The 27461-nt window shown below is 37.6% G+C and overlaps 1 protein-coding gene across 9 annotated transcripts in view; it reads left to right on the top strand.

The window, feature by feature from the left end:
• The first annotated feature begins 74 nt into the window (after window positions 1-74).
• GRIK1 (glutamate ionotropic receptor kainate type subunit 1) overlaps window positions 75-27461 on the top strand; it is a 362944-nt gene continuing 335557 nt past the window's right edge. For all 9 annotated transcript variants that reach the window (XM_028116006.2, XM_028116022.2, XM_028116012.2 and 6 more), the window contains exon 1: window positions 75-192. In XM_028116006.2, coding sequence (XP_027971807.1) covers window positions 75-192 — 118 coding nt within the window. The remainder of the gene's footprint in view (window positions 193-27461) is intronic.

The following is a 27461-nucleotide window of genomic DNA, read 5'->3' on the forward strand; positions in this document are numbered from 1 at the left end:
CCGGCCTGAGCGGGTTGCATCTCGCGGGCGTGCGGCCGCGGCTGGGTCTCGGCCGGAATTAAGAAGCTGGGAAGATGGAGCGCCACGCACTCCTCGCCCAGCACGGGCTCTGGACCAGGGACGCCAGCTGGGCACTCGTCTATTTCCTCTGCTACGTCCTCCCCCAGACCGCCCCGCAAGTACTCAGGATCGGTGAGTGAGCCCGGGGGAGCGCTCCGGGCTGCCGGCTCGCGGGACCTGGCCGCTCCCCGCTGCCGGCGCGGGCGCGGCGGGTCGCGGGGAGGCAGAGCGCGCCGGCGCAGGGGCAGAGTCGAGGGTGGCGAGGGCAGCGCGCACAGGAGGCTCCGAGAAAGGGGAAGCCGCGTCACCGCTGCCCTCCTGGCGAGTGCCGGGCTTCCCCGCGAGGGACGGTTGGCGGGTTTTTCAATCCGGGCTCCAAGAACGCGGGCAGGAGTGCAGGGAGCCAAACTCGCCCGCGCGGGCACCCTCCTCCTGGCGCGGGGTCTCGCGGCTGCAGCCAGTTGCTTTGGGTGCGGAGATGCGCTCTCCGGGCGTCTGGGTGGACGTCGGGAGGTCCAGATGCGCAGCCAGGTCCCTGGCAACCCGGATGCCTGGTACTCACAGGCATGTCCAGATGTCAAGAGTAAAATTCGGGGACCACAGGGATTTCCCAGAACGGGCTCACCCCGAGTCTCCAAGTTTTCGTCCCCAAGTTGAGTTCTTCTACATGGAGCCTCCAAAGTCTGGAGGGTTCCACCAGAGTGGGGCAGAGCCCGGCTCTGACTCTATGGCTGAGAGTTCAAAGACTGGAGAGGATAGTCAATCAGCACCAAGAGCAGGTACATAAGTGTCCCACTTGACCCCCAATCTGCCAGGCCTGCCTGCCACTGAGAATGATCCCGTCAAGATAACTCCCTGGAAGACTCTGGACTTCTGTCTCAGGTGGGATAGAAATGGACTGGAAGGCTGAATGTAGGAACCCTGGGGCAGCCTAAAGAGAGCAAAAGGCAAGGACAATAGAAGAGGTGGGGAGGGGGGTACTTCGCTAGTGTGTGGATTCATAGACCTACATGCACAGCACCCACCACCATGGTTTAGTGGAAGCACTGAGCAATTTCTAGACTGTTTGGGGGGGGGGTGTTCAAAAAGCTCTTTGCCTTCTTTAATATTCTCCCTTCCACACTAAATCCAATTTCTATTCCCTTAGTCTCAGCTTGTCCTCCCCCTTCCCCAACCAACTGTGCTTCTTAGAGACACAAAGAGAGAGAGCCACAGGTGAGGCTCAGACACCTGATGGGTCTCCCAGCTTCTCCAGTCTCCCACTTGAGGTAGCAAGAGTGAAGTCCTGAGCTCTAAGGGCTTCTAATTCACACCCTTTCCAGGAACCCACAGAACGTGCACAGAACAGTGCAAGCACTGGCCAAGTGATGCCCCTGAGCAGCTGAAATTTCTCAATCACTTTACTGATTCTGACCTGAAATTAGCAAACCTCTTTCCAAAGATTCAGAAACTAGTTCTTGTCACTCAACATCACTGTTTTGTTAAAAAAAAAAAAAATAGAAGTTACTACCCTGAAATGCATTTTCTCTAGGCATGTGGGATCTAATTTTTAAGAAAAGATACCTAATACTAATTTTTACTGCAGATATATTTTTCTAGATTATGGATAATGATAATGTGCAGTTTGGGATAATTTAGATGGTCCATTAAAAGAGTTCCAAAGTATTCCTTTCACACACACACACACACACACACACACACACACACACGCGCGCGCGCGCGCGCGCACGCGCAATACCACTCATAACTAAAATATCCTTCATCTTAGCTATGTTCTAGTCTTAATATCTTGATTTTTTTTTCCTGGATGCAGTCAACCCTCCATGATCCAATAACACATTCCTTTGAACAATACTAAATAAGTGATGAATGTGTGTTACAATTTCCAACACTTATTAACTTAATTGGTGTTTTGCTTATACCTTATATATTTTAAAAAAGACAAATCTAGACATCCTAGAATAGGCTATACCAGCCAATAGCCCTCCTTCCTGTATAACAAACTTAAGGTAGCATTTTCCTTGCTTGCATTCCCCAAATCTAAAGGAATTCCCAGAAGGAGTGGAAGAGGGTGTTTTAAAACATATTTGTTCACAGATCTGAGTATTTATCCAAGCAATTATACTCATCCATTTAAAAGTGGTTTTCAAAGTGAAAACATCCCAACATGATTCACTGACCTTAAAATATATGGTACAAGATAATGAGATTTCCTTTTTCTAAATGGGAGCTGAAATGCATAAAGTAAAATTGCATGACCTGATGCTGTTTATGTGCAGTACAAATGTCTTAACTCCTTCTGGCTCTGAGTGACCTGTGGTTGGCATGAGCACTACCCTTGTATATACCTCAGGACTGTGCTTACTTTTAAATGGACATTTCAGCACCATGGAAACCAGCCTTAGTTCAGAGGAAACCTACCTTTTTACAGGGAGTTTCTTATGTCAGCCAAGTCTCAACAATGAATACAAAATATCAAAGGAGTTAGGGACTAAGCAAGTGTGTGAAGTGTGTGTATGTGTGTGTGTGTGCGTGCATGTGTGTGCGCGTGTGTGTAAGGAAGGAAAGAGAAGAGCTGAAATACATTTTTTTCATCTCTCATTTTTTTTCTCTTTCCCACAAACCATGAACTATCCAACCAACCAGAAAAAGGGGCCCTTGATTATTGACTTCCATGTTTTCCAGTAACTTAAAATATCCAACGTATAGCATTAATCTTAGGCACTTTGCACTGTTTATATGAAAAGGAGAATGGAAAGCTTGAATGAATTAATTAGCGGTCTACTTTGCTTGTGAGTGTCTGCTTAAACTTGAGCTGTTGAGGAAAGTGAATGAAAGGTATAAAATTTAAGATAAAGTCATGTGTGCTAAATATTGGAGAGGTCATTTAGTATGCATATTTGCATGGTTCTCACACATATTGTGCATATCTGTTGAAAAGTTTAACCAACCTCAAACCACAATTTAGAGAAATAAAGGAGGTCCTATAGGATGGAGATGCTGTAAATGTTACCACTGCACTCCAGAGATTTCCAGCACCCTGCATGGAAGAGAAATATGGCTAGCCGCTGGGAATTCCCTAGGAGATTCTGAGTCTTCTTATCTGTATGTTTCAGTGTACCATAAAAACAAGTAAATTTCCACCTGCCCCCCCCCCACCACACACACACTTGAGCTTCAGAGTCACATGGTCAGCGAACCTGTAACTAATAGTTACAGCAGCTAGGTGAGCTGAGTAGACAGTGGCACACCTCCATTAGTGGAAATAAAAAGGAAAGGAAAGGAAAGGAAAGGAAAGGAAAGGAAAGGAAAGGAAAGGAAAGGAAAGGAAAGGAAAGGAAAGGAAAGAGAAAAGAAAAGAGATAAGAAAAGAGAAAAGAAAAGAAAAAAAGAAAAGAAAAACAATACCATGTGCATATGTAATTTCTGGGACATATGTATCCTATTTCTAATAGTAATCCTAACAGAAAGATATATTTACATCCTATATTTTTACATATCATCTCAATATACACAGTCATAGAGGTAGTGGTAAAAGCATAGAGTTAGGAGTTAAGTGGTGGAAACCAGGCTTTCTGACACATGATTTGTTGTCACAAAGCACAGGTTTGGTTCCCCTTTCCAAGACTTACTAGATAGGTCAGCAAGAGTTATTCAATCTCACCAAGTCTTCATTTTGCATCTGAAAAATCCAACTAAAACAATTGCAACCTCACAGTGACATTGGTAAGAGTACATGAAATAGAATATGAGAGTGTTTGGAACAGTATATGGATACATTAGTTGCATTATAATTGTTTTATTATTTTGTTTTCACTTTTTTTCATTATTGACATTTTATTCTTGAACAGGGACTCAGTAGTAAATGTGGTATATTTCTGTTACACATTTAATATTTCTGAGCCCAAATCTCTTCTTCTGTGAATTAGCCATAATGATATCTGCCTTTCCTATTTCAAAGGGAGAGATCAAATAAACAATTTTTGTGACTTGCAAACCATTAAAAAATATATTACTATTATACAATTAAATATAGCATATAAAGAGAAATATTGTGGGAATTTATACGACTAGCGTGGAAAGTTAAATGACAATATAGTTGTCCAAATGCTCTTATTTCCTTAAGAGAGATCCAAATGGATTTTACTTAATTATCAAGTAGGCCATAACATCATTTTTTAATATTTAACCCTCAGGATCCCCCAAATTCTAAACTTTGTTGCGTACATATTTGTTTGTATTTTTGTTTCCATGTACAAAAACTCACAAATTTATTCTTTAGTCATGAATTCTTTCATCATTTTAATATTCATTCTTCACTCAACAAATATTTACTACATGCTTACTCCCCTACCATGAGCCAGACATAATTTTAGATGCAGGACATACAACAGTGAACGAAACAGACAAACACATCTTACCCCTTGAAGCTTATATTCTGGTGGTGTACACTGTATATAACCACCGAGCTTCTTCATCAAGCCCAATGCAGACACTTGATATTTTCATTCCAAATGTTATTCTTAAAGAGTTTTCTGTTCATTTCTGCCATTGATTTATTACATCAACGGCATAGTCAACATAGAATAAGTTCAAGTCCCCAAATACACAGAGGACAGATAGAGTGGGTTCATTCTGCCAAACCTGTAGCAGAAACTCCTACCTTTGTTGGGGAGATCTGTTTGGCCTCAGGTAGACCTGTTTGGCCTCAGGTAGATTTCACCCAGACAGAGCAAGGTGATGTTGGTCCTAACATCAACTTGGGAACGCCACCAGTCCTTGAAAAACCTGAGAAACTGTCTTTTAGCATGATGAAAAGAGAGTTCCTGGCTAATGCGAACATATTTCTGCAGATGAAGAGCTCTTTTATCATATTATTTTATCTGCATAATTCATCTTTTTTCTTTAATATTAATTTTACAAGCCCAATGCTTATACTATGTTAAACGTGGACTGTGGCTACATTTCCTATATGGTTTCTAATCTCCTATTTTCAATGAAAACACCATGACTTGGTAGCTTTGCCTAAGTTCAAGTGCTAGTTAGTAGAAATGACAGAATTTGAAGCTAGCTATTCTGTTTTCAAGTTTCGAGCTCCTTGCATTAAAGTATGCAGTATTGTGTATGGACTTATCTATGCAGTTACATAACTGTTTAAGCTGAAATCAAATATAAGAAAGATGAACTGTTTCTCTTAGTGATTCAGGGATAACCACATAAATCAAAGTTAAAGTAATTTATATTTGAGTATATTTTAGGCAATTAGCAAAGAGGAAAGATGGTATTATTATTTGATTCTCCATAATTTCTCTTTAAGAGGAGGTTAAGGAAGGCAATCCAGTTGGAGGGAAAGTTTTGCTCCTGAATGCCTAGCAAACACACCATTTCTAATTAGATTGTACACTTCACTGGAATGGTTTTTTGGGTTTTTTAAAATTATCATTATGTTATGTTAATCACCATACATTACATCATTAGTTTTTGATGTAGTGTTCCATGATTCATTGTTTGCGTATAACACCCAGTGCTCCATGCAGAACATGCCCTCTGGAATGGTTTTGAGGGAGAATTAATGGAGATAGTCTGGTGGTGGTGATTTCCCATAGCCTCTCAATCCTCTTCCATTGTTCCACTAATAATTAATCATATAATCCAGAAAATATCATCTGTGTCCTAAAATTTTCCAAAACTCTCCTAGAAGAAAGAGTGATAGAGAACTCCAGGTAGAAGGGGATTCTCTTTTCTATCTGCCTTTTCCTAATTGGTTGACCTTGAAAAGATTACTGTGTGTTTTGGGAGGGGGCGGTGTTTTTTTAGCTAGAGAAAAAAATATCACAAACTCATGGGTTTATTGCAAAGATGAAGTGTGGTATCATATGTAAAATGAATGCCATGTGGTAGAGTTGACCAAGGTACCTCCCTCTCTCTCCCTCCCTGTGAATGAACAGGGTAAGAGTTTTGTGCTCTAGAATAATTTATTTTTGTGGCCAACTAAGCGTGGTGAAATGCTGTCCCTTAGAGACTCTGAGGCAGGTTTGTATATTAAAGGTTCTTTGTGATTCTGCACAAAGAAACTTGTTTCTTTTCTTAAATCCAGTATCTCCTACATTTTCGTTATCAGAGGACTCTTACTTGAATCACAACTATTAATGTCTCGCTGAACTCTTGCTCCTCAGAACATATCTGAGGAAACACTGGTCAATAAAGCCGCTGAAATTTTCAGTCCACACATCAGAACTCACATGACCACACATCCTGCTGCTTCTTCAGTCTAATCAAAATTCTGTCCACTCTACCTCAGAACTTTTTTATAAAGCTTTAAGAGTACAGTTGACCTTTGAACAACACAGAGGTTAGGGGCACCAACCCCTGTGCAGTTGAAAATCCTCATGTAACTTTTGACGCCCCCCCAAATTTAACTACTAGTTGGCTACTGTCAACTGGAAGCCTTATTAATTAACATAAACAGTTGATGAGCTTAGATTTTGTAGTTATATGTATTATATACTATATCCTTACAATAAGGTAAGCTAGGGAAAAGAAAATTAAGAAAATCATAAGGAAAACAAAGTACATTTATAGTCCTGTACTGTATTTATCAGGAAAAAAATCTGCATATAAGTGGACCTGCGCAGTTCAAACTCATGTTGTTCAAGGATCAACTGTACATTTAAATGTTTAGATACTTGTTGTTCTCTGTTCTATTGGAAACATTTTTAAAACCACATTACCTATGCTTAAAAGTATATCATTTTTATTACTGGGAAGTGTGATACGGGGACATTTGCCTATTTTTTTTTCACTAGACTTGCTTTTTAACATGATTCTAAATGAAAAAATCATATTAGATTTATAATATATTTTCCAAGAATATAATCTGTAGTAAGTTAAAAGGCTATCTATATTTAAAGTTCAACCTACTTATTTCTTCTTAAATGTGTATCTGATTTTTTCAATGATCAATTTTCATAGAGAAATGAAAATATTTAAAATAAAAAGAAATGTATACCAGCTACATAAACTTCATGGGTTTGTCTTGATTTACTGCTGAGATCAGTTGTCACATCAGATTGAAAAAACCTATAATCTTATTACATCAACGTTATAGTATTAGTAATAATAAGTCAAATGGAAAAAATGATTTATCCCGGAGGAGAAAACAAGCAAACAAAAAAACAATAAAGAAGTAAAAATATTTGATTTTGTATTTATGTTATTTATGAACTACTAAAAAAATAAAAATCTTTAGATAACTTTCCCAAGTCACTTAAACAATATTTCATTCTTTTTGTTCATATTAAAAATTTAAGATTTTTTAAGCATGTAATTTTGTATAATGCTATGTTAACATACTCATTAAGTACAAGGTAAGATTAATTACAAAGTGAAATTAAGAAGTAAGGACATTGACTAATTGAAGAGTAAAATCCTATTGACCACAAATCAATCCCACAGAAGCACCCCACAATAGTGAAAACACTTTCCTTTCACTCTTTAAATCCTTCAGTATATTCCTTGGTGCATTAGCTGGCTAAATACATTTGAAGAATCATCCTATTTTATGTCTTCTGATGAATTACTAGTTTACTGCTATCCTGACTTAGGAAAACAAAACACAAAATACAACAATATACAAAAGTCTATTAATACTCTTATAAAATTTCTGCTGAAGAATGTTCCAAAAGGAGCTCAGCAATACAGATTTTTGTACTAGAATTGTATATGTCTGTTTTTATTTCATAGAAATCTAATGATGGTTATTATGATCAGTTATCAACTTGGAAGACTTGCAACTCATTACTACTTATTATTTTCCTTTGAAAAGCACAAAGGAACTTAATAAAATGCATTACTTATTACACTGAATAAGTCCAAGATTATAGACTATGCTAAGGCTTATTTGATTGATAACAAGCCGTAAATGTGTTAGTGTACACATACATACATGTCCCAGGTAAGAGAGCCTGGAAACAGTGATATCTCCGTAGCAATGAGCACACATGACCCCCAGGCACACCTGGAGAAATGGACAGTTTGGGGACTTTAGAAGAAATATACCAGATGATCCTGGAGCATCTTGTACTGGCAGAAAAGTAAGGGAGTGCTCCAAAAAATCCCATTGATGGGAATTTGCTAAAGAGACACAGACACCAGGTACCAGGCTCCCAATGGCCAAAACTGAAATAATTTGAGCAGTAAAATTTTAAAAAATAGTACTGGATTATAACCCAGAGTATAAAATAAATACCCATGAGTCCATACTGTTGTAGATAAATGATTAAATACATACATAAATAAGCAAATAAATGGGCAAGAAGAGACATATCTCCCAACAAGGTCAGCATCACCAGTGATAAATCATGTTGACAGCATCTACCTTTGATGTGATGGGATGTAAATGGCACTTTATCTACCTGGTTTTTCTCCCCCAAATCCAAATCCCCACTCTAATCGTGAGAAAAACAGCAGACAAATACCAGTAAAGGAGCACTCTACAAAATACCTGGCCAATACTCGTCAACCGCCAAGGTCATAAATAACAAGAAAGCCTCAGAAACTGTCACAGCCTTAAAGAAGCCTATGGAGACCTGACAAATAACTGTAACGCAGTTTTCTGAGTGGGATCCTGAAACAGGAAAAAGGGACTTTAGGTAAAATCTAAGGACATTTGAATAAAAATGAATATTACTTATAATAGTGTATGAATATTGCTTCATTAATTTTAACAAATGCACCATACTCATGTAAATGTATCAGCAGAGGAAACTGGATGTGGAGTGTATGAGAGCTCTCTGTAAAACCCTCACAAGTTTTGTGTAAATCTAAAACTTCAAAAAATAAAGAAATAAAGTCTATTAACAAAAAAACCCACAAAACTCAACCCATATCAAAGTTTCTTCTGCTGTTACTGTTCCTACCTATTTTGTAGTACATAAAGATCTGTAACTAATTGTATCAAGGCAAATAGAAAAACTATTGTCAATTCCATATAATAGCTACATAAAGAGTTTTCTAGGGTATCTTTAAAATAAAGACAACAGCATGCAATGTTGGAAAAAAGTTGTAAAAGAAACTGTATATAAAAATTGTTATTGATAAAATATGATGGTTCTATGTCTTCTTTAGAATTCTTCAGTGAGTTTGTAGAAAATCAGACATTAGCTGTTTCTATCCATTAGCATCTAGGTTTTTTACTATTCTTTGCCTTTTGTACTTAATTAAACATAATTTAATTTTGAATATTGATTCAAGAATTGTAACATACTCTGTTAGAGGCATTAAGTGCTAATGTCTTTGAAATAATACTCACAGCAAACTATTTGTGTGGATTCCTTTTCTTAGCAAAATTATCTAAACATGCCCTTAAAAAAAATCAATACTTAATTCCCAGAACCAATAAAATACTTCATAATTCAAACTGGAGAAAGGATGGTGAAAATCAAGTGTTTTTTTTTTCATTATAATGACTCAATGACAACTTCTAAGGGTTTTTGTTTTGTTTTGTTTTTGTTTTTATTTTTGTTTTAATTTTAAACTTCTAAAATGTTGGATTACTTACTTTGGCAATCCATAAACAGAAGTTGCATTCCATTGACCTGCTTATGTTTATATTGTACAAGATGTTATGGTACTTCATCTCCTACAAATGAATTAGTCAGATGTAGCCATCTTTCAAGTCTAAAGGCAATATTTGCCTTTTGAATTCTGGGTAATGTGCGTTTCTTTTGTCCTCAGTATATATTTGAACCCTAAGGCTGTTTCTATACAGTTCAGTGAATTGGCAAGAGCTGTTATTAGCAATTGTGAATCATTTAAATGTTCAACAAGAGGGAATGGTTAAGAAAAGAATAGAATAAACTCAAGAAAGAAAGATCTATTAAATATAATTTTATGATGAAATTCATGTGTTAAAACTGGAAAATGCTTAAGAAATCGTATAGACCATGGTTCATAATTTTCTGTACTTTGCTTTGGATTGAGAATGTATATAATTCATCCTTGCTTATAGGTCAGAACTACAAGAGAATAAATGTGGAAAAGGGAAGCCCATTTGTTATGTTAAGATGGTGATTTTTTCTTTCACTTTGATTCCTATTAATGTTCCTTGCCCAATTTAAGAATGATTGGTGAAAGTTACCATTCCGTAGTTTCTAGATTAATCTAGCAGTCATTTGCATGCAGTTTGGCACAGTGAAAAAGGCACTGAAATGAGAATACTTCTAGCACTGGTGATTCTTAGCCTGGCCATGTCACATAAACTTTTAGTAAATATGTTGCCTTGTCTGTCAGAGAGGAGTTGGTGGTGAATAGGTACGTGGGTGCACCAGCCAACCCCTTCCAGATCTGCATTCCCTCTATAATGGCTCTGCTTATTGTCATCAGTTTGAACTGAGATGCTGCATGAAGATGAGCAACCCCATGATGCTTAGCATTTATAGCCACAGCATCATGTGTGTGCAAATGGAACTTAGTTCATTTCCCTGAAATTAAACTTAACTATGCCCACAAGCCCCTTGTTCCAATGGGACTACATCAAAGTCCTCACTTGCAATTTAAAATGTAAATTTTTAGGAATCTCTTTTCTTCCTTCCCCCTACAGTGATCAAAGACTCCTCCCTTTAAGGGAGAGGCATTTGCTATCATTCCTCCAGGACATCCACTGTGGTGTACCTTGTCCTGTCTGAATCTGGGTATTGGCTTCTAACTCCATGGCATCTGCTGCTTACACCTGGATCACTCTGGGGCTGCTGACCCTTTGAGACTGGTCTCTCAAGTGGGTTGTTTGCCCAGATGTCGTCAAGGAGGAATCTCCCCCCAATAGCAAGTTACTTTCCAGCCTGGTTGTTATCTCAGACCCTTTCTATTCAAGCTCACAAAGCCTCTGTCTTAGTTCTCCTTCATGCACCTTGAGGGAACCCTGTGTACTGTGGTGCTGTCCTCTCCCAGATTACACCATGGTATGGACACAGGTCCTCCCCAGATCAGAGGGGCTCTACTGGCCTCCCACCCCCAGAATGCAAGAAGGGGAAACAGGGAGCTGGATTCCCAGTGTCTCACATTTACCTGAACTCTGAGCTTCAGCCTGTAAACACAATGGTGGTATTTAAAATGAAGCTTTTAAAAATAAGACAACAACAACAAAAGCAACAATAAAAACAAACTTTTGAAATTTCAGTTTTCTGGCTTTTGTAATGGAAAGCCTAAGCTTTTAAGACTCATATCTCTCTCCCTCCCTCTCTCTCTCTCTATATATATATATAGATATATATACACACAAGTATATGTAATTATTATGTATTATATCATAATTATATTATGTAATTAGTATATGTATTGCATACACGTTATTAAATATATTAGACACGTTACAATATATAATGCTATATATAATAGAGAATATTAATTAACATAGACATATTCATAGATAAATATGTATATATTAAAAGTCCAATTTGTTTTTGTTTTTCTTATTTATTCTACATAGGAAAAAATCACATATAAAGCTGTCATTGCATTTGTAATAATTAGGGAAGCACGATGGGGATAAATATGCTGTCCGTGACTGGGCGTGTGGGAAGTAGGGCCGCAGTGTGGAGAGGAACGACACAAGGACTGCCTAGGTCATGACGACATGTTGTGTCTCCAAAATGTTCTCAGGCTATGAGCTCTTTTGGAATGTCCATTCTGTGGCCGATGATGTTGGTCAGATTGAACAACAAGGTACACACGCCATCATCTAAGGCCCAATTAACATGAAAGGGTTGATCATATTGTAGCTACATCTGTAGAGCATTTGTCAGAAAATTGTCAGTATTAAACTACCAGATAAATATCTTAAGGGGAAATCATTGTTTAACAGAAAATACAAAAAATGTGTTATAAATGATTGTGCATTATTAATTTACGTGGCATCCTCTTCTAGAAATTATAGCTAAGTGGTAAAGAGAGAGAAATGAGACCAAAGTCCTATTGAACAAGCTACAGAATGCATATCAGTACAAAAAATAGAGACATACTTTTTATGTAGCATATATACAAATAAAAAATCATGTCAATAAATACATAAATATTTTTTAAATGGTGCTTAAGACCAGGTAGGGCATTCAAAGACCTTAACATCTGACTTTCTCATTGACAGATGAGAACACTGAGGCCCCAGAAACTAAACTGAGAGAGGGACTAGTAGCTGGGCCAAAATTCTTTTTTTTTTTTTTTTTAAGATTTATTTATTTATTTCAGAGAAAGAGCCAGTTGTGGTGGGAGGGGCCGAGAGAGAGAGAGAATCTCAAGCAGATTTCCTGAGGAGCATGGAGCCCGACTCAGGGCTGGATCTCACCCTCCTGAGATTATGACCTGAGCTGAAATCAAGAGTTCGACACTTAACCACCTGAGCCACCCAGACACCCCTGAGCCACAATTCTTAATTTGCATCTCAATGTTATTTCCTTACAATTTTTTTCTCATACAACTCATTTGAGGATTCTTAAAAATCCATTTGAATGAATGAGAAGTTGTAAGCAACTAATAAAATCCATACAATTTCAGAATACAAGGATCACAGAATTAATGATTGTGGTTACTTTCTGGATGCTCTCTTTAGAGAAGGTTTGAGGTATGTCTTTTAAAAAAGTAGACAAGATAAATGGAGATGAAGTATAGTCTAAGCGGTGATAATTACTGGAAGATTAAAATCCAGGGAGAGTCTGACATCTGGGGAGAATATCCATAGAGAAAGCCTAACCAAAAAATGTGTTAAACTGCACATATCTTGAGATTGCTTTTGAGCTTTGGGTTATGTAAGCATTTCTGGTCAACTTGTCTTCCAGGAACTTGAGTGTGCAGAGATGTCTTCATCTGCAAAGACTCTTGGAAAAATAATTAAAATAGCAATTACAATCGAGTGGACTATAGCCTAGCAATTTAGAATGATTAGTGTGTACTAACATGATATTTTTTATTACCTTAATTTAATTCCAGTGAGTGTTAGCCTTTGGTTAGGCTAAATGCATTTACATACAAGGGAAGAATACTCAGGAATAACATCACTCACTCACTTTTTGCCAATGTCATAAAAAATCAGAAAGGCAGTCTACAGTAGGGAACTTCTGAGATTCATTCCTCCCACCTCTATATCAGATGGAGCAAAGTGAGGCAGAATGATTAATGTGATGCTTATAAAAAACAAATCAGTAAACAATTCCCGGAGAGCATGCCAAATTAAGTTTGTTGAACTATTCCTAAAGTCTCTACTGCCTTTTGTTTCATATGAAGTAATCTTTCAAACTGACTGGTGGGTTTTGAGGGTCAAATTTGACCTTCCCTTCTCCCTTTCGGAGGATGAAGTTTTAATTTATGTTTTCACACGCTCTTCATCATTTGCTTATTCATTCTTTTCTTTATAGCTTGTCTTATGATAAAAATATTCCAAAGGTTTACAGAAATGCATACATTATAACCTGATACAAATGCAATGATGAAAATGAAGGTAAAGGTAAAATAAGAGAGGTGCTGTCCCAGAAAAGAGGCCAAAAGTGGGCCAGAACATTGTATCAGAACTTTCTAGCAGCTGAAGTCAGGAGAGAAACAAGACACATCACAAAGTTCAGAGAGTCTAGTTGCCTAGATGAATTACAGGTGTTTTAGATGAAAACACATGAAAGAAATTCATCAGGTGATCTTGATGAAGAGAAATAATGTGATGTTGTAGACAGCATCCTATGATGAAATAAATAGTATAGCCCATACATTTGTTTCTGAAAGTGCTCAGTATAATTCTACAAGACACCAAATAATAATTAAAGCAATTCCGCAGAATAGCCCAGTATGGAACTCTCAGGTCATTTGGTTTGATCCCAAATCAATAATTTCTAAAGGAATGAAAGAACAGCATATCATTTCATAATTGTTCATCATTGTTGCTCCTTGAATCTGAGCCTTACTGGAAGGTTAGCCACAGAAATTTAAACGGGTAGAGGATTGTAGTGAAGTATACATTTCCGGTTAAAGGCAAATCAAAACATCAGAGGATAAAGATGAGGTCCTTCTGTAAAATTAGGAAACCCAAACAAGAGATCTCCTTGAATAAAAGGCCACCTCATTTCTGTCTGGAAGAAACACTAAGAAGCATGGCCAAAGGTTTGCTCAGAAAATTTCTCTGAGTTCATCACATCAAATGCACGAACGGATGATACACTTTTGTCTGCACTGGAGAACAAGTCTATAAATATCAGATATTGACCACAACCATCAAAAGGGGAACATAAGAATAAAGGAAAAATATAAAGTTCTTTGAGATATCAAATCTAAATAATGTGTCTTTCAGGTAAACTCTAAGATAGATAGATTGAGAAGTGTACATACATCGACCTCCTAGAGAGTCATCTGTAAGCCAATAATGGATTCAGTGTGTAGTCTGCCCACCATGCTAATTTGGGTTTCAGAGCTGTTGGTCTTAAATCCTTTTTCTTACAGCAAACATAGAATAAAACCTATTGTCTTGTGGTCAGTGCTTCATGACTATATATATGCCTACGGCTCAGAAAATAATTTGCTATTTGTTGTACTATCTTGTTTTCTTAGATTTTGTATTTTATATTTGCCTAACTGTGCCATTTGTTGTTTTTGTTTTTTTTTAAAGATTTATTTATTTATTTATTTTAGAGAAATTGAGAGAGAGAGAGAGAGCATGCAAGCATGACCCTGTGCAAGGGGCGGGGGGGTGTTTGGCAGAGGGAGAAGGAGAGAGAGAGAATCTTAAGCAGATTCCCCACTAAGCGTGGAGCCCAACATGGGGCTAGATCCCAGGACCCTCAGATCATAACCTGAGCTGAAATCAAGAGTCAGACATTTAACCAACTGAGCCACCCACACGCCTCTGTTGTTTTTGTTTTTAATTATAATCTCCTTTGCATATAATGGTCAATAATGAAGCTTACATCTTTCTACTCTGAACCTTTCAAAAATGCCACTGTAATCCCAATCATCTTTTTCTAGAAAAGTCTGTTTCATTAAACAGGACCATTGATTGTATAAAGGTGAAGAGGAACAACTTTAAATTTTGTTTTTCAGTCTGAACTCTGAAGGCCAAATGCCTTTAGAGTCCATATTTTGGAATACTACAATGGTTTTCAGATTTTGAAACAAGCAAACAAAACCTGAAACATCATTTTAGTTTCAGGTTTTGATCTTTCTCTGTGGATCCTGAAGAACAATTTTAAGTTTTATAGAGTTTCTTGCCTTTTTTTCTGGGAGAAAGGAAACATTCATTAAAGCTTCATGATATATTTCATTTCCAAACTCACACTTCTATACTCTGAGCCGAAAAATAATTTGATAAAGATTCCTATCACATCTGTAAAGTGACAAGGTGAGCTATAATTTGAGTTAATGATAGCTTACTTCTATTTCACATATTTATCACTGCAAAAAAAATTTTACAATCATTATCTAGTTTCCTCTCTATCAAACATTAATGTGAATGTAGTGCATAAGAAATTAGGCAGAAATAGAACTTCCCCATTACAGCTGCCTGAGAAAGGTTTGAAATTGGCATTTCTACTGAAAAGTAATAAGAAGGATAGAGAAAACAAAACAAAACAAAACAAAAAACTTTTTCAGGGCCTTTGAAAAAGGGAAAATGTCACATTGCAAATCAATTCATGACCATCCAAATAAGTATTCTATTTTATAAAGCATAATAGACAGCATAAGTCATAGTTAAAAGGAATTGTTGTAAAATTCCTTGTGGAAAGACCCATTTACACCCACGCATAAACATACCTAAATGGCACAGAATCACATAAATCAGGAACTGAGAAGTCCATTTAGGGAGTCAAAAGTGATCACCTTCTAGCTAATATGTATTTGAAAAAAACATTTTATATCAGCAGTCAGGGCTTATATACCAAACACTAATCTTTAAGGTTCTTTTGTTAAAAAAAAAAACAAAAAAACGCAATGCTCTCTACATATTATCCCCAAAAGCTGTGGGATAAAGTGATTTGTTTAGGGAAATGCAAATGAAGGACCCAATAATGAAAATTAAATAAAGGAGTGAGGAATACAGCAGGAGAGGTATTGGGTTTGCACCTTAGTTGCTTTTAAACAGAGAGATCTGTTTCCATTTATTTTTTTAAGGGATCATTTAAGTAATATAATTTTTTAACATGTAAGCATGAAGAAAATTGGTTAAAAAGGAGAGAAAATGAAAATGTGTATATTTGGGTTGCTCCTAATACATACTGTAGATTCTTTCTCTAGGATTACTTTTCCTGAGATTCATAGTATCCATTAAACATTGTTAAAGATATAATTTATTGTTTTTACAATGTTGTTGAAGAAATAAACAAATATATAGGAAAATTATTTCAAAATTAAAACATAGTAGTGGTTTTATCAACTCACCTTAAAATTCAAATATTTTTATTGGACACTGATCATGTGATAGCCCATGTTTATATTCCAAATCTTCATTGTTACCCCAAAGTAGAAAGTAGTTATTCCTTACATAGCCATTTTGTTGATGTGAAAATTGAGGCCAGTTTTTATGCCCAAAATCAAGTCAATACAGAACAGTCTTATATTTAACTCAGCAAGGGAAAATACATTCTGTGAATACACTGTCCAGGTTAATTGCCGGCATAGTCTATATTTGTATAATTGCCAACCCTTCCTTCATTTGCTTTTATGTGCAGAACAATAAGATTACCCAGCAGGACGATTTTAGTGTGTCATCAAAAGAAAAGGTAAATCCACTTACCTTCAAAATCAATCATAGTACCTTAGGGTAATATGCATCCAGTACCTAATGGAATACAAGAACCGTGTTGTGAATAGTAGTTTTTTTTTTTTTAAAGATTTTATGTATTTATTTGACAGAGAGAGACAGCGAGAGAGGGAACACAAGCAGGGGGGAGTGGGAGAGGGAGAAGCAGGCTTCCCCGCGGAGCAGGGAGCCCGAAGCGGGGCTCGATCCCTGGCCCCTGGGATCATGACCTGAGCTGAAGGCAGACGCTTAACGACTGAGCCACCCAGGCGCCCCAGTAGTTTTTAAATTAAAATTTTCAATTTACTACATTTCTCTTAGAACCTTCCCTAATTCTATTTTTCAGGCTTTCAGTGTACATTAATTTGCATAGCTATATTAAAGTGAGCCTATGTGCTGGGAAACAAAATCAAATTCAAAAGTCTTAATTAAAGGCTTAGGGAACCTGAGTGAAATTTTAGATATTAGAAGTCTGACCTATGCTGGCCTATTATTTTTTGATTTATTTGATTTATAAGACTCAATTTTTACTTGAAAACCCCTAGGGAATGATTACAGATTAAGATATTTTTGAATCAGTGAAAAAGAACCATTAAGAATAGCAACGATCTGAATTAATAATGCCCTTAGTGGACCACACAATGAGGACTAACATTCCTTTTATTGTGAAGTATATTGGAAAAACTTTTTACACTAGCATTTCAACAGTACCTTCCCATTACTTGTATATATTTATTTGAATCTGTCAGGTTTTCCCTCTAGAACAGTGATACCAAACCAGGAATCATTTTTGTCCCCTAGAGGACATTTGGCAATGTCTGGAGACATTTTTGTTTGTTTCCACTTAGGCGTGAGGGAGTTGCTATTTGCATCTAGTGAGTAGAGATCAGGAGTGTTGCTTAAACATCCTCCCATGCTCAGGACATCTCCCCACAACAAAACTAACCAGCCCAGGATATTAACTGTATTGAGATTGACCAGTTCTAAAATAGAGATTATTAACGCAAATCTAGTACAGGTTTAGTGTGGATGCTTTGGAAATCTTGCTCCAGAAAAAATAAATAAATAAAACAAAACAGTCAATCATGTATTCTCAGGTGGTATGGACAGAGACAATGAACCATGGTAATGTTTTGCTGTCAGGGACGTAGCTCCCGATAACACTTCCCTTGTCCAGCATTTATGGTACCTTTTCTGAGAACATGTCCGTCTGAAACACAAGCAGACACTTCAGTGAGTTGCCAGATTGTGCATTAGAATGCCCCTCACTCAGTGACTTTTCAGCGCGGGCCACTGCGTATTTTCATTAACGCCCACAGTAGACAGTCTGTCTTCACGGAGCTCACAGTGTAGAAAAGGCAAATGGGCCTGAGTTAAATGATCACACGAATAAATATTTAATTGCAAACTTTAAAACATATGAATGAGAGGACCATGGTGTTACGACCTCTTTTAACAGGAGAAAATGACAAGGTTCAAGAAAGTTCAGGAACTTTCTCAGAGTAAAAAAATTGTTGAGTTTTGATCTGTAAGTATGAATTGACTTGGAAAAAAGAGAGGATTCCAAGTAGGAGAAAAGCATGTGTGCAAGTTCAAAGTTGGAAAGGAGTGTATCTTTACTGAAAATTTAGCTTTTTTATTAATACTTTTTGTTTGGCTGTGTGTGCAATAATCTTTTTCTAGTCACTTTTTCTAGGTAATGGGAAAAATAAGCTATTTCTTAGCTTAAATTGCAATGCATAATCAGTTATGTTGAACCAATAGCTATCTCCCCCAAGATAAATTTTAAATCTTTTCTTTGATGGCATAGAGAAATGACATAGAATGTTCTAATCATCCCCAGAGGAATTGTGAACAAAGGAGCAGAATAGGGAATTTCTGTCCCCCAAAAATGTTATTCAGGAAAAATAATTCTCTCTGCCTAAATCTTTGTTGACTCTCATCCTATTCTGCTTCTGGGAGAGTCCTGTCTCATCCCTAAAACTTTTCTTCTACTTTTCACTTCCATCCTTGGTCAAACAACACAGGGAATTGGAGAATGTCAGATTCAGGAAGGATTCCCATTTTTATACACATTAAGCAAACTGAGGCACAGAGAGATCCTCATTATTTGGTACATCTAGTCAAAATATATGCTGCCCTGGAGCATGTTGGTCCTGCTGAAGCGTAACTGTTTTTAGCACACTGAACCGTTTCAAAACACTATGAAGGTTTATATGACCTGATATTTTGTAGGAGTTCAGAAGCCATTTAAGAATATGGTTTAAGAACGAGTCAAGTAAAAGTTTCTCATATGTAATCTACTCTGTGAAATGAGGTAGACAGCAAGCACCATGTTCTGGTGAATTTTAGATTCTCCTTTAAGTTTTTCAGAGAATGCTGTCTTTGCTCAGTGAAGAGTTTAGACAGAGAAGGCCCAGAATATCTATCCCACATCCCTAAGCTCAAGAAGGTGTAGCATATCCTGATCATGTTGTCTAGGTGTGTATTTATGGAATACTTTGGGATATACCCCTCATTTACAGATTGCTGTAATACTTCTTGTGGAGAGCCTGGACTATATCCTCTATGTATGTACACACTAATCTTCCAAGATCACTGGAACCACGTTTCCTCTAACAGGAAACCCTCCCCGCCAATGGCCATGATGGATGTTCTGTTTGTTCCCCCAGATCCACTTTGCTTTGACCTTTAGGAGTTATAGCAAAAGGTTCTCTTGCCTGCTGACTTTGTGTTGCTTTGGGCCAATGGAAAACTCCATCAGATAGAAAGACAGGAACAGAATGTGACTGAATTATTTGTCTCCTCCATTCCCTCTCTGTTAATCCTCTGTGAGTTGTCAGTTCCTGAGTTTCTCCTCCACAGGTCTTAGCTCGTTTGGGTTATCTTTCCCCTAAAGTTCTAAGTGTCTCATGGTACCCCACCCCACCCCTTCCACCTCAAGGTGCATAAGTTGATGGTGACCTACAGCTCTTGCAACACCTAGGAGTCACCTTACTATCACCTTACTTTCTCTTACTGTGCCACAGGCTTTTAAAGAGCACCTTAATTAAACACTCTCTGTCACCTCTTGTGAGTGTGCCATTTGCTTTCTGCCAGGACACTGACCTAGACAGTTTAATGCAACTGGGCTGAAACATCTCTTGATAGCACAATGGAACCATAAAGATAAAGTCAATGTGCCATTTAATGTGCATTTCAGACATTTTCCACTTACACACAATCATTCTACCTAGCTTTTCCTTAAAACGTCATTTTAATAATGTGATATATGCATTGTTTCTTGACATTTATTTGCTTATTTTTCAGTCGGTTACCAGAACAGGTGCACCATAATAAATGTATTTGATAAATAAATATTGATACCCCTCCCTGACATGATTCTATACTATGAAAGAGGCCAGAAAAAATGTGAGCCTTGCCTTCCAAGGCTTTCAACTTAAAAAAAAGAGATATGGATATTGATGAATATGAAGTGATAGAAGAGGTTGATTATTAATATTTTATATATTTGGGTCTCAGCTCCACATCTCACCATTGGTTAGAAATTGGGCAAATTGCATGACTTCTCTTTGTTTCAATTTTCTTGTCCGTAAAATGGGATTGATTGTGTCTAAGTCACTGAGTTTTGAGATTAGCTGAGCTTGTATGTGAAAAGTGATCCAGACAGCAGTTAATGCTTAAGAAAAGTTAACTGTCATTGTTATTGTTACTAGTGCTTCATTGCACATAATTATTTGTAGTTTATAAAGAAATCTGTATCATTTTATCTTCGTAATGTCTTAGTCTGCTCAGGATGTTGTAACAAAATACCACAGACTGGGTGGCTTAAATAATAAACATATTTTTCACAATTCTGAGGGCTGGAAAGTCTAAGATCAAGGTGCCAGCAGGTTCAGTGTCTGGTGAGAACCTGTTTTCTGGCTTGCAGAGAGCTGCCTTCTTATCTCCTCACATGAGGGAGAGGGCAGGCTCTGGTCTCTTCCTCTTCTTATAAAGGCTCCACCCTCATGACCTCATCTAGACCTAATTACTCCCCAAAGGGCACATCTTCAGATACCATCACACTGGAGGCTAGCGTTTCAACGTATGAGATATGGAAGATATAAACATTCAGTCCATAACACTTAGCAATTCTAAGTGGTAGCTACTGTCAACATTGTGCCCATTTTGGGGATGAGAAAATGTTAATATGAGAGAAAACAAATGATATACTCAGGTTCACATCATGACAAGGCAAGATTGCTGACTTTTTTTGGCAGTTTTTATTCCGTAATAGATTACATTCCTCAAAATAAGTTACAAAATACATTATTATAAATGTAAATTCTCAGAAAGTTATTCATTAATAGGATTAAAGTCTCTGAATATCTGAAGTCAGAAATATGTATATTGACTTGGCTCCATTAAATCAACTTGGGGCGACGAGTTCATAGAAAACCCTTGCAATGCCCAATAAAATCATGTCTAAAAAGGTGAATGTACATCAAGAAAGATATGGTTCATTTGAAACAGATATTAAATTCATGTCAGAGGGATTGTATTTGTTACATACTGTAAGTGTTCTTTTTGTTTTCTATAACCTAAAGAGGCTCTTCACAGCTCAGAAATGGGAACTCCATTTTAGAAAGTGTTTCATCTTCACAACAGCTAATTTAGGGGGAAAAGTTGTGAAACCATTTGGGAATAAAATAACTTTGAATAAAGAAGTTTAATCCTAACTACTCAGAAGTTCTCCTGACATGATGCATTAGGATAATAAATGTCATCCAAGGGATAGATGCTGCTTATTTAATCAGTTAAAAAGCTTTTGAGTTGCAAATCTTATTTTCTTATTTTAGTCCCTGAATCACTCATGTGTTCAGTAAACACATATTGCGCCACCGTTCTGTGGCAGATGCAGGCTGCTATAGGTTCTCAGAGAGGGATGTTGTTTTCCCTCAGCCAGAGAAAGTTCAGGAAGACATGGGTCAACCCATAGAACTATGTCAACAAAAGAAACCAATATATTTTAATAATTTTTTTAAAAAGTTTCATTTGGATCAATATGAGAAATCTGAAATAGATAAAAGAAATGAGTTCAAACCATTAAATCCTTTGTCTCACATTCCAGTTCCATATTCGTAATAATAAAAATCCACGCCTATGAGGTTATTATGCTAACATACTATGCATTAATTTAATACAAAGTTTTCCTCATTATCAATTAGTTTCTTTTTTAAATATTTATTTATTTGAGAGAGAGAGAGGGAGACAGCACGAGAAGGGGGAAGTTCAGAGGGAGAAGCAGATTCCCCGCTGAGCAGGGAGCCCGATGTGGGGCTTGATTGCGGGACTCCTGGATCAGGAGTCATCCGGAGCCAAAAGCAGATGCTTAACCAACTGAGCCACCCAGGTGCCCCTCAATTAGCTTCTAATCTCAATAACTTCCTGTGACTGTAAGCACCTTAGCAATATCTTGCATCGTATTGGTGAGAACCTTTTTTTTTTCAAAGATTTATTTGAGAGAAAGAGAATGAGCATGCGCATGAACAGGGGGAGGGGCAGAGGGAGAGGGAGAGAGAGAGAATACCAGTCAGACTCCTCACTGAGTGTGGAGCTCCATGTGGAGCTCAATCCCAGGACCCTGAGATCATGACCTGAGCCAAAGCCACAACCAAGAGTCGGATGTGTAATCAACTGAGTCACCCAGTCGTCCCCGAGAACTTCTTTAAAATCATATCAGCAAATTCAATATGCTGGACTTATGTCTTCCTCTTTTTATCCTTAATGTTCTCTTCCTGATCATTACTTTAGTTGGGTTGTATACTATCCAGATTTACTCTTAAAATATTAAAAAGACTGGAATATTTTTAATATTTTTACATGTAGATTTTAAGCATCTTCTGGTGACTTTTAGTTGCCTTCAGCCAAGGTCTTCTCGTTTGTTGGGTTTTGTTTTTGCTTTCTCCGATCTCATCATCTCTGTCCTTTCTGCTGTTACTTCCTTGTGTTATTGTCTGGTAATCAAATACTCACCCTCTCAACATCCCACCACCCGCAGTACTTTGAATAGGTGAAATCTGAATACTTATGCCTAGTAAATCCCCTATAGCAGGTAAGGAATGATTTTGTATATAACCTTATGAAGTTTTATTATATATTTACATTTACTTGAAAGAATTCTGGCCTATATTTCAAACCCAGTACACAGTAAAAATTGAATTGTCTAATGCAATGAAAATATGGCAGGGCCAGAGTAGCTTTATATTCTCAATCAATGAAAAGTTAATTCCTGCTGCTTTCTACATTTTCCTATGCTTTGAGGGCTTTTCATTGGTCTATTTAGCTTACAGTGTCCAGACACTGAGCCAGGCCCTGGGGCTACCCTGGTACAAAAGTAGACGTGATTCCTGACTCCAAGGAGGGTGGTGGATAATGCCACATAGGAGTAAACAAAAAGCAAAAATACAAAGAGTTAAATGTTATGAAAGACGCAAATAAATTCATAGAAACTGAGCAAGTAAGTTTGATACAGATATTGCATGGCCAAGGAGTACAACTTAAGCTGGCACCTTATGGGCAACAATGAGTCAGATGTGAAGGGCGAAGGAAAGAACCCTCTGGAAAGGGCCAGACCCCAAGGCAAAGAAATGTTCTTGGCTTGTTTGAACACCTGAAGGAAGGCCAGTGTGACAGGAGAGAATCCTGAGGTCAGCAAGGACCTGCTCATGCTAAAGCGGACCACTCTGACAGGTTTGTGTGCCTCCAGAGGTCCATGAAGTCTTCCCAGGGTACATCACTAGATCTAAAAGAATCTCTGATTCTCCACTTCTATTCCTCACTCTTCCCTAAGATCGATCCCAATGAGAATGCACCTGGGCTCTGCAGGTTTTCCTTTCCCACATCTCCTGTACTTGTCCTTTTCCCACTTAGTCAAAGAAAGCACATCTGCCACCCATCTTGACTTTTGGTGCAGTGTCCCAGGGCAGAAGTCAATGCCGTGCTCATGAGAAAGAATCCTAAAAGAGCAAAACAACCAAGACCTAAGGCAGTTTTGCTTTCTTTTATCCAGTGAAATATTCATGACGAGGTCCCCTCATCACCCCCTCTCATCCATCAATCCATTTATCATCTTCTGTCTATCCATCCATCTAGTCATTATTCCATCTTTATCTAATTAAGAGCTAGAATTCAGAAGTCATCTCTTAGCTGGGGAGACCATATTGTGTCTGTGTTTTAAATAATTGTACCCTTTTTTAAATACATTCTTTTTGGCTGATTGGTTTGACATGTAGGACAAGTATTAAAAAATAGTGGTATCGGGTGCCTAGGTGGCTCAGTTGGTTAAGCGACTGCCTTCGGCTCAGGTCATGATCCTGGAGTCCCGGGATCGAGTCCCGCATCGGGCTCCCTGCTCAGCAGGGAGTCTGCTTCTCCCTCTGACCCTCCCCCCTCTCATGTGCTCTCTCTCTCTCTCTCTCATTCTCACTCTCTCAAATAAATAAATAAAATCTTTAAAAAAAAATAGTGGTATCATAGACATGTTCCCAAAAGTGAAAAAAAAAATGTCTTCAGTTCCAGTGATTTGATGAAAATAGATAAAGCACAGATACAATAATAATAAGCCAGAAATTTCATGTTTTGAGACCATTTTAACTGACATTCAAATGTCTAAATACTGACTTAAAACATGTGGGGATAGGACCTAGTTTTTCTACATTATTTTAGGGAAAAGTCAGAAAAAAAATGCTGGAAGACCATTGTCCTCAGAGCAAGGAGATGGGGTTTTATACTCAGTTCAACAGAAAGCAGTTGAAGAGTTTTAAAGAAGAGAATGTTACAATATAAATGCCTTGCACACAGTAGGATTACAGCAGATTGCTGTGGTATTAGATTGTGTTCTCCTCTGCTCTTCTGAAACCTGAGCAAAAATAAAAGCACAGCATAAATCACCATTATTTTAAAAATGTCAGTGGTGCAAAAATCAGCATCTCTTTCTCTGGAACACCATCATAAAATAGCAGCAGAAAACATAAATACCAATGTGCAAACCTGACCAGTACGTTAGACATGATTAATCATTCATTTTTCTCAATTTCAGCCACAGACCCTAACACCTCACTGAATTGGGATGGGAACATGTTTTAACGTTGGTCCGCTTTTGGGTGTGCTGGCTTCTGTGAAAAATGAATAGCAAAAGCACCTAGCAGAACACCCTTGGCTATCCTACATTAAAATCCAATCTTCATATTTGAAGCATTTAAGTATTTAGGTGTGCACACAAAAACATGCCAAATGATATAATGAAAACAAAATGTCTAAAATCTTAATTAGGTTGAATATAATGAGAAAAATGTCAAATGTATGTGGTTGGGGGGAAAACAAACATCATTACTTTTTCTGGGAAGAACTGTGATTGTCATGTATAATCCCAGCTTTAAAAATGTAGAATTTATACATATATACACACATGTACACACATATATGTTTTGTGTTATTAGTAAACCATTTTCTGTAAATATATATGTGCTACCCTCCTTTTATTATGCCACTGGCTGCAATTATGTCTATTTATTTTACAAGGCTGCAAACCAGGAACACTGGGTTTATATATATTAAATGCAGTGATATTTAGGCTTGAAATCTTCATTGACTTTGGCTTTCTTATTGTAAAGTGCAAACAGGGCTCTTACGAGCGATTTAGTGCCAATAAGATGAACTACTATCAAGAAAACTGTTCATTCTTTTGTCTCCACGCAGTTGCTATTGCTATTTTACTGCTTTTATTAAGTATTAAGTAGTTCCTTTCCTTACAGATTCTTTCTGCTCCTCCTTCCCTCCTTCCCTCTCTCAGTGTTTGTGGATAGACATTTAGGAGGTGTTAGCCTCTATTTTTTGAATAAACATAAAGACACTAATAGACTTCTCACATGAGTTACCTGTTGCACTAAATTAGGTATTAAGTTTATATAGACATATATGTATTTTTTTTTTTACAGAAACATGCTTCTGTCAGGCTCTCACTTGGAGTTGTTAATGGCAAAAATAATAAGCTACCACTTACTTAGTATTCTGTGCCCAGGACTGCATTAGACGGCTTGTGTGTTTGCTTGAGAAAGCCAACATTGACTTGATTTGTAGTCCACCTGGGCCTTTTACAGAGGTGACAGTCATGTTTCACTCCAACAAAATTTTTTTCCAGTCAGTTTTGAGTATGAAAGTGTGGATTTGGAGTATGAAAGTACCATCATGGTACTCGTGAGGATGTTCATGGTACTCATGAACTTTTTTTTATCATGAACTTTTAACAAGTGTTTTCTTTCTCTGAGAAAAGAGCAAAAAATTTGCAAATGACATATCAGATAAAGGGCTAGTATCCAAAATCTATAAAGAACTTATAATCCAGTCAAGAAATGGGCAGAAGACATGAAGACATTTTTCCAAAGAAGACATCCAAATGGCCAACAGACATATGAAAAGGTGTTCAACATCACTCGGCATCAGGGAAATACAAATCAAAACCACAATGAGATACTACCTCACACCAATCAGAATGGCTAAAATTAACAAGTCAGTAAACAACAGATGTTGGCGAGGATGCAGAGAAAGGGGAACCCTCCCTACACTGTTGGTGGGAATACAAGCCGGTACAGCCACTCTGGAAAACAGTATGGAGGTTCCTCAAAAAGTTGAAAATAGAGCTACTCTATGACCCAGCAATTGCACTACTGGGTATTTACCCTAAAGCAAAAAATGTAGTGTTCTGAAGGGGCACGTGCACCCCGATGTTTATAGCAGCAATGTCCACAATAGCCAAACTGTGGAAAGAGCCTGGATGTCCATCGACAGATGAATGGATAAAGAAGATGTGGTATATATATATATATATATATATATATATATATATATATATACACAATGGAATATTGTGCAGCCATAAAAAGGAATGAGATCTTGCCATTTGCAGTGATGTGGAACTAGAGGGTATTATGCTGAGCGAAATAAGTCAATCAGAGAAAGACAATTATCATATGATCTCGCTGATATGTGGAATTTAAGAAATAAGACAGAGGATCATAGTGGAAAAATGAAACAAGATGAAACCAGAGAGGGAGACAAACCATAAGAGACTCCTAATCTCAGGAAACAAACTGAGGGTTGCTGGAGTGGAAGGGGGGTGGGAGGGATGGGGTGGCTGGGTGATGGACACTGGGGAGGGTATGTGCTATGGTGAGCGCTGTGAATTGTGTAAGACTGATGAATCACAGACCTGTACCCCTGAAACCAATAATACATTATATGTTAATAAAAAAAAAGAGTAAAAAATGCTAGAAAGTTGAAAGACAATTTTGGAGATCCACAGAAAAAGAGGGACTAATGGAGGCTAAGCCTCCATTTTGTGCCAGGTTCCTGGGCTGCACACTTCAGATACATCCCATCACTTGGTTGTCACAGATGCTCTGGAGACAATGATATTGTGGTTCAGAAAGGTTAAGTATCCTGCTCCTAAGAGACAGACCATGAGTTAAACTATGCAGGTCTAGCTCCCTTGCCTATGGTGGTGGCATTTGATTTTATTGCTTTTGTTCACTTTACATGATGCTGGCAGTCAACACTATCCTAGGACAGCAGTACTGAGACATGGACTAGCCAT

Source organism: Eumetopias jubatus, unplaced genomic scaffold (genome assembly GCF_037043125.1).
Source record: "Eumetopias jubatus isolate StellerSeaLion01/CBP00866 unplaced genomic scaffold, mEumJub1_p1.0 scaffold_1, whole genome shotgun sequence".
Classification (NCBI taxonomy): domain Eukaryota; kingdom Metazoa; phylum Chordata; class Mammalia; order Carnivora; family Otariidae; genus Eumetopias; species Eumetopias jubatus.